At 50.9% G+C, this 13,364-nt stretch overlaps 1 protein-coding gene across 2 annotated transcripts in view; it reads left to right on the top strand.

The window, feature by feature from the left end:
- WNT9A (Wnt family member 9A) overlaps window positions 1-13,364 on the top strand; it is an 87,570-nt gene that overhangs the window by 14,455 nt on the left and 59,751 nt on the right. Inside the window, exon 2 of one of the 2 annotated variants that reach the window (XM_075271902.1) lies at window positions 10,872-10,997. The exons of the other annotated variant lie outside the window; for it this stretch is intronic. Coding sequence (XP_075128003.1) covers window positions 10,872-10,997 — 126 coding nt within the window. The remainder of the gene's footprint in view (window positions 1-10,871; window positions 10,998-13,364) is intronic. 2 annotated transcript variants of the gene reach the window in all.

The raw sequence follows: 13,364 nt of genomic DNA, 5'->3' as shown, positions 1-13,364 counted from the left end.
TCTATGCAGGGAGTGCGCCCACCTGTATGTGCACCGCCCCCTGCTGTATGGAGGGAGTGCTCCCACCTGTATGTGCACCGCCCTGTGCTCTATGCAGGGAGTGCTCCCACCTGTATGTGCACCGCCCCCTGCTGTATGGAGGGAGTGCTCCCACCTGTATGTGCACCGCCCCCTGCTGTATGGAGGGAGTGCTCCCACCTGTATGTGCACCGCCCCCTGCTGTATGGAGGGAGTGCTCCCACCTGTATGTGCACCGCCCTGTGCTCTATGCAGGGAGTGCTCCCACCTGTATGTGCACCGCCCCCTGCTGTATGGAGGGAGTGCTCCCACCTGTATGTGCACCGCCCTGTGCTCTATGCAGGGAGTGCTCCCACCTGTATGTGCACCGCCCCCTGCTGTATGGAGAGAGTGCTCCCACCTGTATGTGCACCGCCCTGTGCTCTATGCAGGGAGTGCTCCCACCTGTAATTGCTCCGCCCCATGCTCTATGCAGGGAGTGCTCCCACCTGTATGTGCACCGCCCTGTGTCATGGCCTCTGCTCCTATAGTGAAATTCTGAATTCTAGGAAGGACAGGGAACTTGCAGGAGCGGGGGTGGGATGGGGGGGGCCGGGGTTGACTTTCTCAGCGGCGGCTCCGAGGGGATTAACCTTGGAAGGATAATGTTTGTGTAACCTCTGGGCGCAGTCACAGGACATTGGCCGCCTCTGGAGCTCTGAAGGGTTCTGCTGTAAGGGAAGTCTGATGATGTCATGGCCGGGCCTGCCAGCACAGATGGTCCGAGGCCTGACACTACAGCAGGAGGAGAGGCCATGAATCACAGTCACTATTGTCAGGACCCTCCGTGTCACTCAGCAGGAAACGCAGCAACAAGCTGGAAATTTCAGGACTCAACTTTCTTTTTTTAATTGAAGATTTTTTTTTTTTTTTTTTTTGTTAATTTATGGCCGTGTTGCTGAGCAATAATTCAGAAAAACAGGCGCAGCTACACAAACATCGCCCCCGCGCCCACCATCTTACACCGCCGCATTACGTGAGAGGGGCGAGCACCTGATAGGTCCACCTGACCACCTGATACTTTGATGTCAAAGGAAAAGTAGACGACCCTCGGTGACAACCTCTGTGCGTCTGGTGGTCTGGTTGTCACCGACCATATACATGGTTGGAGCTCTCCGTTATTTTGGCATGTGATCACCAGTCTGACTACCAGCCCAAAGCTTATTGCTCTTATTGTCAGTCTCTCCAGTCTCTAGGACTTCTTATGTTTCCAGGTATTGAATCCTTCCTCAGGCCCCTCCCCCTCATCTAGCTCCACCCTCCTTCCATGTCTCCTTACACATAGTCTTATGTCAGCAATATAGTAGGTCAGTAGGTGAGTCAATGCTGCAGTAATCTACTCTCACTCACACCGTCTGTCTATTCTATCTGTGTGTGCTGTGTGCAGAAACTCCAGTGTATCCTACAAGATGAAACTTCACACTGTCCCTCCTTGCTCACACTGACACTACTATCTTTGTGTGTAGTGTGCAGAATCTCCAGTGTATCCTATGAAATGTAGTTTAACAATCTTCTTGTCTGCTTGTCTGTATGTGCTGTGTGCAGAATCTCCAGTGTATTCTTTATAGCTCTCCCCTATCTCCTGCTTCTAAGAGCTTAAAGGGAGAAGTGTATCACCATCAGAAGTCGGGGGCAATGGGCTAAGGCGGCATCAAATAGGATACACTGATCATCCATGTCACTGATCTGTCACCTCCTGTCCTTAGGACTGTATATAAGGGTTAGTGCTGTGTGCAGAGGCTGAGGAGAAGGAGTTTCCAAGACATCCCATAAACAGCACATTTTGGTATACAGCTCCTGTGCAGACTATTGTGTCTTCATATATATATATATATATCTCTGACAACCCAGCTGAGAAATGGCTGCCCCTCCCCCACAGTAAAGGCTAGAAGAAGGCCAGGATCTCACAGCCCCCCATTCACCTTCCAGTACAGAGAGGAGGCCATTACAGCTCCATACCTGGAACACACAGGGAGAGAGCGCTGCTCTGGGCTATTAATGGAGCTGGAACCTCAGGCCAAGTCCTAGTAGAGCTCACCAGCATTTTATGGGGACTAAGCCGCAATCCAAAACCCCGGGATTTACTTTCCATCTCTGTTCTTGCAAGGAAATGCAAAGGAGAAAGAGAAAAACTGCTAGGACAGCAATAATACTTATATATATATATATATATACAAGAGATAGATAGATAGATAGATAGATAGATAGATAGATAGATAGATAGATAGGAGATAGATAGATGGATAGATAGATAGGAGATAGATGGATAGATAGATAGATAGATAGGAGATAGATAGATAGATAGAGAGAGAGAGAGAGAGAGAGAGATAGATAGAGAGATAGATAGATAGGAGATAGATAGATAGGAGATAGATAGATAGGAGATAGATAGATAGATAGATAGATAGATAGGAGATAGATAGGAGATAGATAGATAGATAGATAGATAGATAGATAGATAGATAGGAGATAGATAGATAGATAGATAGATAGATAGGAGATAGATAGATGGATAGATAGATAGGAGATAGATGGATAGATAGATAGATAGATAGATAGGAGATAGAGAGAGAGAGAGAGAGAGATAGATAGATAGATAGATAGATAGATAGATAGATAGGAGATAGATAGATAGGAGATAGATAGATAGGAGATAGATAGATAGATAGATAGATAGATAGATATGAGATAGATAGATATGAGATAGATAGATATGAGATAGATAGATATGAGATAGATAGATAGAGAGATAGATAGATAGATAGATATGAGATAGATAGATAGATAGATAGATAGATAGATAGATAGATAGGGGATTGCTCGCTCCTCTTGGATATTCTATGACTTTCTCTTTGACCTTTGGCTTTGCCCCTCATTTGGAGTAAATTGCAGGTCAGAGGTGACGGCACCTAAATCCAGACTGGGCCGATACCAGGCCGGACATGTCCCCGTCTAGACACAGACATTGTAGATGTGGACTTCGTACATTTCTTTCTAATGTTTTTGGGATTTGACCAAGGGAAATGGGGGAGGGGCATCCAGTGCTCCAGGGCCGCTGTGAGACTGAGCCTAGAGCTTGTAGCAGAGGCCGCGGGGCCACAGGGGCCACATCTGGTGCACTGCGCTCTAACCCCTCCAGTACTAAGTGTAACTGCACAGAACACTACAGCCCTGTACACACTTAGTAGCAACCACTCACATATCATTATATCAGTGATGTCAGTAACAGGGGGCGGGGCTGTGACTACCTCTCAGACATTGATGTTTTGACCCCTCCCCCTCCTTCTTGTTCTGCTTGTGGCCCCTTCACTGCTCCTAGTTTGATATGATATTATTCTGGGGTCGGTTTTGTCCCCCCCTGTATGCGGACCTCCCCTCCCCCGTTGGACAATATTTGGTTAGACCTCGGCTCATGTCCCCTTATCAGACATCTTGGAAACCCCCCGCCCCCCATCTCCGATCTGTAACCCGCTGGGATTTTTATTACAGGCAGTAACATAATCCAGCGCTGGGCCTGGGCACTAAATTTAGAAGGCGCTCTTGTTTCCTGTGGCCCCGGGGTGGGGGATCCGGGACCCCTCTCTCCTTACACATCACTTTTTAGAGTTTATCAGACCGTTCCCGCTACGTTTCGCCCTCGGACTCGCCTTATTGTACAGACAGGAGACACCCGAAACGTCTGAGGCCCTGGGTTATATTGTGTCTATGTGCGGAATGTGACAAGGATACAATGTAACAAGATGGAACTTATCAGAGGAGGCGGAGCTTCTACTCACTATGGACTCTTAAAGAGCCCCTCACCCAAAATCAAACCTTGCCTGGACACTTCTGTCCCGGAAATCTTTCCGTATCTTGTCCATTTAGCTCTGACTTCTCTCCGATAACTATATTGACTGCTGCAGAACCTCTTTGGTGGCTTTGTACTGCAGGTGACCTTTTACTGCGCGCAGATATGTCATTTGGGTTGTCAGTTGTCGTGGGATGTTATGTAGCTCTCCTTTATTTCTGCCATTCCGTCTCTGTGTCAGTCCTCACTGTAACACTGTCATTCCATTCATGTACAAGGAAGCTCAAGATGAACAGAGCTATAAGGTCTTGGCAGACCTTATACAGTGGGTGTTACTGCTGCAGAACCTCTTTGGTGTCCTTATATAATTTAGTATATTTTATATGATGCGTGTTTTGTCCTCTAGAGGAGGCGCTGTAGTGACTCTGCCCATATATATATATATATATATATATATATATATATATATATATATATACCCTCCTTCCTATGTATGGGAGATGCAATGTTATCAGACTGGGGATGGAGACACCAAATGCAAGTCTTCGTGGCGTTATGTCAATCTCGGGGTGCAGATGATTCTGGGAAGGAAATAGAATGTGATCTGTCTTATAGGGCTTGTAAGAGTGCAGTTCTCCTTTAAATATGGTAATGAGCGGTCAGTCATATATGTCTGAGTTATTATACAAATCTTTTAGTGATCTTCAGCTCCTACACCCCAAAACATACGGTGAAGGGGGAAAGTCTCCCGAGTACAACCAATTTAGGGGTATAGTCCTCCCCGGTACAGCCAGTTTAGGGGAGTAGTTGTCCCTAGTACAACCAGTTAAGGGGTGTAGTTGTCCCCGGTACAGCCAGTTTAGGGGAGTAGTTGTCCCTAGTACAGCCAGTTTAGGGGAGTAGTTGTACCTAGTACAGCCAGGTTAGGGGTATAGTTGTCCCCGGTACAGTCAGTTTAGGGCAGTAGTTGTACCTAGTACAGCCAGTTTAGGGGAGTAATTGTCCCTGGTACAGTCAGTTTAGGGGAGTAGTTGTCCCTTGTACAGCCAGTTTAGGGGAGTAGTTGTCCCCGGTACAGCCAGTTTAGGGGAGTAGTTGTCCCTTGTACAGCCAGTTTAGGGGAGTAGTTGTCCCCGGTACAGCCAGTTTAGGGGAGTAGTTGTCCCTGGTACAGCCAGTTTAGGGGTGTAGTTGTCCCTAGTACAGCCAGTTTAGGGGAGTAGTTGTCCCCGGTACAGCCAGTTTAGGGGAGTAGTTGTCCCTGGTACAGCCAGTTTAGGGGTGTAGTTGTCCCCGGTACAGCCAGTTTAGGGGAGTAGTTGTCCCCGGTACAGCCAGTTTAGGGGAGTAGTTGTCCCTGGTACAGCCAGTTTAGGGGTGTAGTTGTCCCCGGTACAGCCAGTTTAGGGGAGTAGTTGTCCCTTGTACAGCCAGTTTAGGGGAGTAGTTGTCCCCGGTACAGCCAGTTTAGGGGAGTAGTTGTCCCCGGTACAGCCAGTTTAGGGGAGTAGTTGTCACTAGTACTGCCAGTTAAGGGGTGTAGTTGTCCCCGGTACAGCCAGTTTAGGGGTGTAGTTGTCCCCGGTACAGCCAGTTTAGGGGAGTAGTTGTCACTAGTACTGCCAGTTAAGGGGTGTAGTTGTCCCCGGTACAGCCAGTTTAGGGGTGTAGTTGTCCCCGGTACAGCCAGTTTAGGGGAGTAGTTGTCCCCGGTACAGCCAGTTTAGGGGTGTAGTTGTCCCCGGTACAGCCAGTTTAGGGGAGTAGTTGTCCCCGGTACAGCCAGTTTAGGGGAGTAGTTGTCCCCGGTACAGCCAGTTTAGGGGTGTAGTTGTCCCCGGTACAGCCAGTTTAGGGGAGTAGTTTTCCCTAGTACAGCTAGTTTAGGGGAGTAGTTGTACTTAGTACAGCCAGTTTAGGGGTATAGTCCTCCCGATACAGCCAGTTTAGAGGAGTAGTCGTCCCTAGTACAGCCAGGTTAGTGGTGTAGTTGTCCCTAGTACAGCCAGTTTAGGGGAGTAGTTGTCCCTGGTACAGCCAGTTTAGGGGAGTAGCTGTCCCCGGTACAGCCAGTTTAGGGGAGTAGTTGTCCCCGGTACAGCCAGTTTAGGGGAGTAGTTGTCCCCGGTACAGCCAGTTTAGGGGAGTAGTTGTCCCTAGTACAGCCAGTTTAGGGGAGTAGTTGTCCCCGGTACAGCCAGTTTAGGGAAGTAGTTGTACCTAGTACAGCCAGTTTAGGGGTATAGTCCTCCCGGTACAGCCAGTTTAGGGGTGTAGTTGTCCCTAGTACAGCCAGTTTAGGGGAGTAGTTGTACTTAGTACAGCCAGTTTAGGGGTATAATCCTCCCGATACAGCCAGTTTAGGGGAGTAGTCGTCCCTAGTACAGCCAGGTTAGTGGTGTAGTTGTCCCTAGTACAGCCAGTTTAGGGGAGTAGTTGTCCCTAGTACAGCCAGTTTAGGGGAGTAGTTGTCCCCGGTACAGCCAGTTTAGGGGTGTAGTTGTCCCTAGTACAGCCAGTTTAGGGGAGTAGTTGTACTTAGTACAGCCAGTTTAGGGGTATAGTCCTCCCGATATAGCCAGTTTAGGGGAGTAGTCGTCCCTAGTACAGCCAGGTTAGTGGTGTAGTTGTCCCTAGTACAGCCAGTTTAGGGGAGTAGTTGTCCCTAGTACAGCCAGTTTAGGGGAGTAGTTGTCCCCGGTACAGCCAGTTTAGGGGTGTAGTTGTCCCTGGTACAGCCAGTTTAGGGGAGTAGTTGTCCCCGGTACAGCCAGTTTAGGGGATTAGTTGTCCCCGCTACAGCCAGTTTAGGTGAGTAGTTGTCCCCGATACAGCCAGTTTAGGGGAGTAGTTGTCCGTAGTACAGCCAGTTTAGGGAAGTAGTTGTACCTAGTACAGCCAGTTTAGGGGTATAGTCCTCCCCGGTACAGTCAGTTTAGGGGAGTAGTTGTATGTAGTACAGCCAGTTTAGGGGTATAGTCCTCCCAGTACAGCCAGTTTAGGGGTGTAGTTGTCCCTAGTACAGCCAGGTTAGTGGTGTAGTTGTACCTAATACAGCCAGTTTAGGGGTATAGTCCTCCCCGGTACAGTCAGTTTAGGGGAGTAGTTGTACCTAGTACAGCCAGTTTAGGGGTATAGTCCTCCCCAGTACAGCCAGGTTAGTGGTGTAGTTGTCCCCAGTACAGCCAGGTTAGTGGTGTAGTTGTCCCCAGTACAGCCAGTTTAGGGGAGTAGTTGTACCTAGTATAGCCAGTTTAGGGGTATAGTCCTCCCCAGTACAGTCAGTTTAGGGGAGTAGTTGTATCTAGTACAGCCAGTTTAGGGGTATAGTCCTCCCCGGTACAGTCAGTTTAGGGGTGTATTTTTCCCCAGTACAGTCAGTTTAGGGGAGTAGTTGTCCCCGATACAGCCAGTTCAGGGGTGTAGTTGTCCCCGGTACAGTCAATTTAGGGGAGTAGTTGTCCACGATACAGCCAGTTTAGGGGTGTAGTTGTCCCCGGTACAGCCAGTTTAGGGAAGTAGTTTTCCCCGGTACAGCCAGTTTAGGGGTGTAGTTGTCCTCGCTACAGCCAGTTTAGGGGCGTAGTTTTCCCCGGTACAGTCAGTTTAGGGGAGTAGTTGTCCCCGGTACAGCCAATTTAGGGGTCTAGTTGTCCCTAGAGCAGCCAGTTTAGGGGTGTAGTTGTCCCCATACAGCCAGTTTAGGGGAGTAGTTGTCCCTAGTACAGCCAGTTTAGGGGTATAATCCTCCCCGGTACAGCCAATTTAGGGGTCTAGTTGTCCCTAGAACAGCCAGTTTAGGGGTGTAGTTGTCCCCATACAGCCAGTTTTGGGGAGTAGTTGTCTCTAGTACAGCCAGTTTAGGGGTATAGTCCTCCCCGGTACAGCCAGTTTAGGGGTCTAGTTGTCCCTAGTACAGCCAGTTTAGGGGAGTAGTTGTCCCTGGTACAGCAAGTTTAGTGTTGTAGTTGTCCCCGGTACAGCCAGTTTAGGGGGGTAGTTGTCCCTGGTACAGCCAGTTTAGTGTTGTAGTTGTCCCCGGTACAGCCAGTTTAGGGGGGTAGTTGTCCCCGGTACAGTTAGTTTAGTGGAGTAGTTGTCCCCGGTACAGCCAGTTTAGTGTTGTAGTTGTCCCTGGTACAGCCAGTTTAGGGGAGTAGTTGTCCCCGGTACAGCCAGTTTAGGGGAGTAGTTGTCCCCGGTACAGCCAGTTTAGGGGAGTAGTTGTCCCCGGTACAGCCAGTTTAGGGGAGTAGTTGTCCCCGGTACAGCCAGTTTAGGGGAGTAGTTGTCCCTAGTACAGCCAGTTTAGGGGAGTACTTGTCCCCGGTACAGCCAGTTTAGGGGAGTAGTTGTACTTAGTACAGCCAGTTTAGGGGTATAGTCCTCCCTGGTACAGTCAGTTTAGGGGAGTAGTTGTACCTAGTACAGCCAGTTTAGGGGTATAGTCCTCCCGGTACAGCCAGTTTAGGGGAGTAGTCGTCCCTAGTACAGCCAGGTTAGTGGTGTAGTTGTCCCTAGTACAGCCAGCTTAGGGGAGTAGTTGTCCCTAGTACAGCCAGTTTAGGGGAGTAGTTGTCCCCGGTACAGCCAGTTTAGGGGTGTAGTTGTCCCCGGTACAGCCAGTTTAGGTGAGTAGTTGTCCCCGGTACAGCCAGTTTAGGGGATTAGTTGTCCCCGATACAGCCAGTTCAGTGGAGTAGTTGTCCCCGATACAGCCAGTTTAGGGGAGTAGTTGTCCGTAGTACAGCCAGTTTAGGGAAGTAGTTGTACCTAGTACAGCCAGTTTAGGGGTATAGTCCTCCCCGTTACAGTCAATTTAGGGGAGTAGTTGTCCCTAGTACAGCCAGGTTAGTGGTGTAGTTATACCTAGTACAGCCAGTTTAGGGGTATAGTCCTCCCCGGTACAGTCAGTTTAGGGGAGTAGTTGTACCTAGTACAGACAGTTTAGGGGTATAGTCCTCCCCAGTACAGCCAGGTTAGTGGTGTAGTTGTCCCCAGTACAGCCAGGTTAGTGGTGTAGTTGTCCCCAGTACAGCCAGTTTAGGGGAGTAGTTGTACCTAGTATAGCCAGTTTAGGGGTATAGTCCTCCCCGGTACAGTCAGTTTAGGGGAGTAGTTGTACCTAGTACAGACAGTTTAGGGGTATAGTCCTCCCCAGTACAGCCAGGTTAGTGGTGTAGTTGTCCCCAGTACAGCCAGGTTAGTGGTGTAGTTGTCCCCAGTACAGCCAGTTTAGGGGAGTAGTTGTACCTAATATAGCCAGTTTAGGGGTATAGTCCTCCCCGGTACAGTCAGTTTAGGGGAGTAGTTGTACCTAGTACAGCCAGTTTAGGGGTATAGTCCTCCCCGGTACAGCCAGTTTAGGGGTATAGTCCTCCCCGGTACAGTCAGTTTAGGGGTGTAGTTTTCCTCGGTACAGTCAGTTTAGGGGAGTAGTTGTCCCCGATACAGCCAGTTCAGGGGTGTAGTTGTGCCCGGTACAGTCAGTTTAGGGGAGTAGTTGTCCCCGATACAGCTAGTTTAGGGGTGTAGTTGTCCCCGGTACAGCCAGTTTAGGGAAGTAGTTTTCCCCGGTACAGCCAGTTTAGGGGTGTAGTTGTCCCCGGTACAGCCAGTTTAGGGGAGTAGTTGTCCCCGGTACAGCCAGTTCAGGGGTGTAGTTGTGCCCGGTACAGTCAGTTTAGGGGAGTAGTTGTCCCCGATACAGCTAGTTTAGGGGTGTAGTTGTCCCCGGTACAGCCAGTTTAGGGGAGTAGTTTTCCACGGTACAGTCAGTTTAGGGGAGTAGTTGTCCCCGGTACAGCCAGTTTAGGGGTATAGTTGTCCCTAGTACAGCCAATTTAGGGGTCTAGTTGTCCCTAGAGCAGCCAGTTTAGGGGTGTAGTTGTCCCCATACAGCCAGTTTAGGGGAGTATTTGTCTCTAGTACAGCCAGTTTAGGGAAGTAGTTGTACCTAGTACAGCCAGTTTAGGGGTTATAGTCCTCCCCGGTACAGCCAGTTTAGGGGTCTAGTTGTCCCTAGTACAGCCAGTTTAGGGGAGTAGTTGTCACTGGTACAGCAAGTTTAGGGGAGTAGTTGTCCCTGGTACAGCCAGTTTAGGGGTGTAGTTGTCCCTGGTACAGCCAGTTTAGGGGTCTAGTTGTCCCTAGTACAGCCAGTTTAGGGGAGTAGTTGTCACTGGTACAGCAAGTTTAGGGGAGTAGTTGTCCCTGGTACAGCCAGTTTAGTGGTGTAGTTGTCCCCGGTACAGCCAGTTTAGTGGAGTAGTTTTCCCTGGTACAGCCAGTTTAGGGCAGTAGTTGTCCCCGGCACAGCCAGTTTAGGGGAGTAGTTGACCCCGGTACAGCCAGTTTAGGGGAGTAGTTGTCTCCGGTACAGCCAGTTTAGGGGTGTAGTTGTCCCAGGTACAGCCAGTTTAGGGGAGTAGTTTTCCCTTGTATAGTCACTTTAGGGGTGTAGTTGTCCCTGGTACAGTCAGTTTGGGGGTGTAGTTGTCCCCGGTACAGCCAGTTTAGGGGAGTAGTTTTCCCTTGTATAGCCAGTTTAGGGGTGTAGTTGTCCCAGTACAGTCAGTTTAGGGGAGTGGTTGTCCCCGGTACAGCCAGTTTAGGGGTGTAGTTGTCCCCGGTACAGCCAGTTTAGGGGTGTAGTTGTCCCCGGTACAGCCAGTTTAGGGGTGTAGTTGTCCCAGTACAGTCAGTTTAGGGGTGTAGTTGTCCCCGGTACAGCCAGTTTAGGGGAGTAGTTGTCCCAGTACAGTCAGTTTAGGGGTGTAGTTGTCCCCGGTACAGCCAGTTTAGGGGTGTAGTTGTCCCAGTACAGTCAGTTTAGGGGTGTAGTTGTCCCCGGTACAGCCAGTTTAGGGGTGTAGTTGTCCCCGGTACAGCCAGTTTAGGGGTGTAGTTGTCCCCGGTACAGTCATTTTGGGGGTGTAGGTCTCCCTTTTAGCTTTGTTGTACACCCAGATCTCGTATGGTCACAAGTAAAGGGCATTCCCCTGACCATATTTTACATGCCCCCCAGAAATCCAGCCCCTAAGCCCCTACGTGTCCACCCAAGACTGTCTTCAGAGGGGCGGAAAATTGGGCAGAGCCTGCACCCACCCCGGTCTGCTGAAGGAACGCTGCGCCATGGACGATACAGCCGACCGTGAGTAATCTGATGATATTCTGGAGAGAGAATATGAAAATTTCATTGAACATCCAGAAGGGACAAGAAAGGGTTAAATTGAAGAACTAAGACACCCAAAATATTACATTGCAAATATGAGCCACTCAGATTAGAGTTATTAAGCCACACCCACACGTGATGTGGCCGGCAGCAGGGTGACCAATAGAGGGCGTCATGTAAAGATAATGTGTTACCGTACAGTATCCAAGGAGGTCTTATATCCAGGCACCTATAGAATGTATAGAAGGTGCCTATATACAGTATGGCGGCAGAACGTATATAAATGGTGCCCAAGTAATAATAATACATTGTATATCTATAGCGCCAACATATTCGGCAGCGCTGTACAATGTGTCAAATACAGACAGAAAGATACATTACATAGAAAGTCACTCACACACTGGGACTGAGGGCCCTGCTCGCAAGAGCTTACAATCTATGAGGTAGAGGGGGTGACACAGGAGGTAGCAGGGGCGGCATTGCTTATACAGGGGTCAGACACTTCTGTAATAGAGGTGACTGTCATTACACAAACATAAGACTTTATGAGCCGTCACCAGTCGTGTCCTGTAACATTTGGATGGAGCTCGGACCCATAAAGTTATCCTGAGATGACATCATATCATGTGGGGGCGGGGACAGGGGAGGGGGAAGGGTTAGCATTAGACATTGTGATCGGCCGGTCTGATAAGAAGCGTCTTTAGTTTGTGTTTGAAACTGTAGAAATTGGGAGTTCCTCTGATTGTCCGGGGTAGAGCATTCCAGAGAAGTGGTGCAGCTCGGGAGAAGTCTTGTATACGAGCGGGGGAGGTTCTGATAATAGAGGATGGAAGTCAGGGGTGCCCAATATCGTGATCTACCGGTGGATCGCAATGGACGTAAGGGTCGATCGCGGGATGCAGCCAGGCATCCCCGCTGTCTGCTTCTTCACAGCGCAGGCTGAGAGTTATCTCTGGACACTGGGAGGCTGAGGCTGCGGCAGCGGTATCCCTGCCTACCAGTGTCTGTAGATGACTCTCAGTCTGCGCTGTGAACAAGCACTTGCAGCCGCTCTTAGGGATGGAGGGGGCCGGGGTGCTACTTCTTCACAGCGCAGGCTGAGAGTCATCTATGGACACTGGTAGGCGGGGATACCGCTGCCGCAGCCTCAGCCTCCCAGTGTCCAGAGATAACTCTCAACCTGCGCTGTGAAGAAGCAGACAGCGGGGATACCTGGACGGCCACCTCTCACGATCCGTGCGGCCACGCCCACATGCCCAGCACTGCCCACAGACACGCCCCACTGCCTACAGGCCCGCCCTGGCCCCGCCCACAAGTAGTGGGTAGTCAATCTTAGGGCTTGGCCATTTAAAGAAGTAGCTCACATGCTGAGAAAGTGTGAGCACCCCTGATGGAAGTGTTAGGTCATTGAGTGAGCGGAGAGCACGGGTTGGGCGGTAGACAGAGATAAGGGAGGAGATGTATGGAGGGGCGGCATTATGGAGAGCCTTGTGGGGGAGAACTTTATATTTTATTCTATAATGAATAGGCAGCCAATGTAGTGACCGGCACAGACCGGAGGCCTCGCTGTAGCGACCGGCACAGACCGGAGGCCTCGCTGTAGTGACCGGCACAGACCCGAGGCCTCGCTGTAGTGACCGGCACAGACCGGAGGCCTCGCTGTAGTGACCGGCACAGACCGGAGGCCTCGCTGTAGTGACCGGCACAGACCGGAGGCCTCGCTGTAGTGACCGGCACAGATCGGAGGCCTCGCTGTAGTGACCGGCACAGACCGGAGGCCTCGCTGTAGTGACCGGCACAGACCGGAGGCCTCGCTGTAGTGACCGGCACAGACCGGAGGCCTCGCTGTAGTGACCGGCACAGACCGGAGGCCTCGCTGTAGTGACCGGCACAGACCGGAGGCCTCGCTGTAGTGACCGGCACAGACCGGAGGCCTCGCTGTAGTGACCGGCACAGACCGGAGGCCTCGCTGTAGTGACCGGCACAGACCGGAGGCCTCGCTGTAGTGACCGGCACAGACCGGAGGCCTCGCTGTAGTGACCGGCACAGACCGGAGGCCTCGCTGTAGTGACCGGCACAGACCGGAGGCCTCGCTGTAGTGACCGGCACAGACCGGAGGCCTCGCTGTAGTGACCGGCACAGACCGGAGGCCTCGCTGTAGTGACCGGCACAGACCCGAGGCCTCGCTGTAGTGACCGGCACAGACCGGAGGCCTCGCTGTAGTGACCGGCACAGACCGGAGGCCTCGCCGTAGTGACCGGCACAGACCGGAGGCCTCGCCGTAGTGACCGGCACAGACCGGAGGCCTCGCCGTAGTGACCGGCACAGACCGGAGGCCTCGCCGTA

The sequence above is a fragment of the Leptodactylus fuscus genome, chromosome 4 (genome assembly GCF_031893055.1).
Source record: "Leptodactylus fuscus isolate aLepFus1 chromosome 4, aLepFus1.hap2, whole genome shotgun sequence".
Lineage (NCBI taxonomy): Eukaryota > Metazoa > Chordata > Amphibia > Anura > Leptodactylidae > Leptodactylus > Leptodactylus fuscus.
Note: the sequence above shows the minus strand (reverse complement) of the source record. Positions and strands in the feature narration are given on the sequence as shown.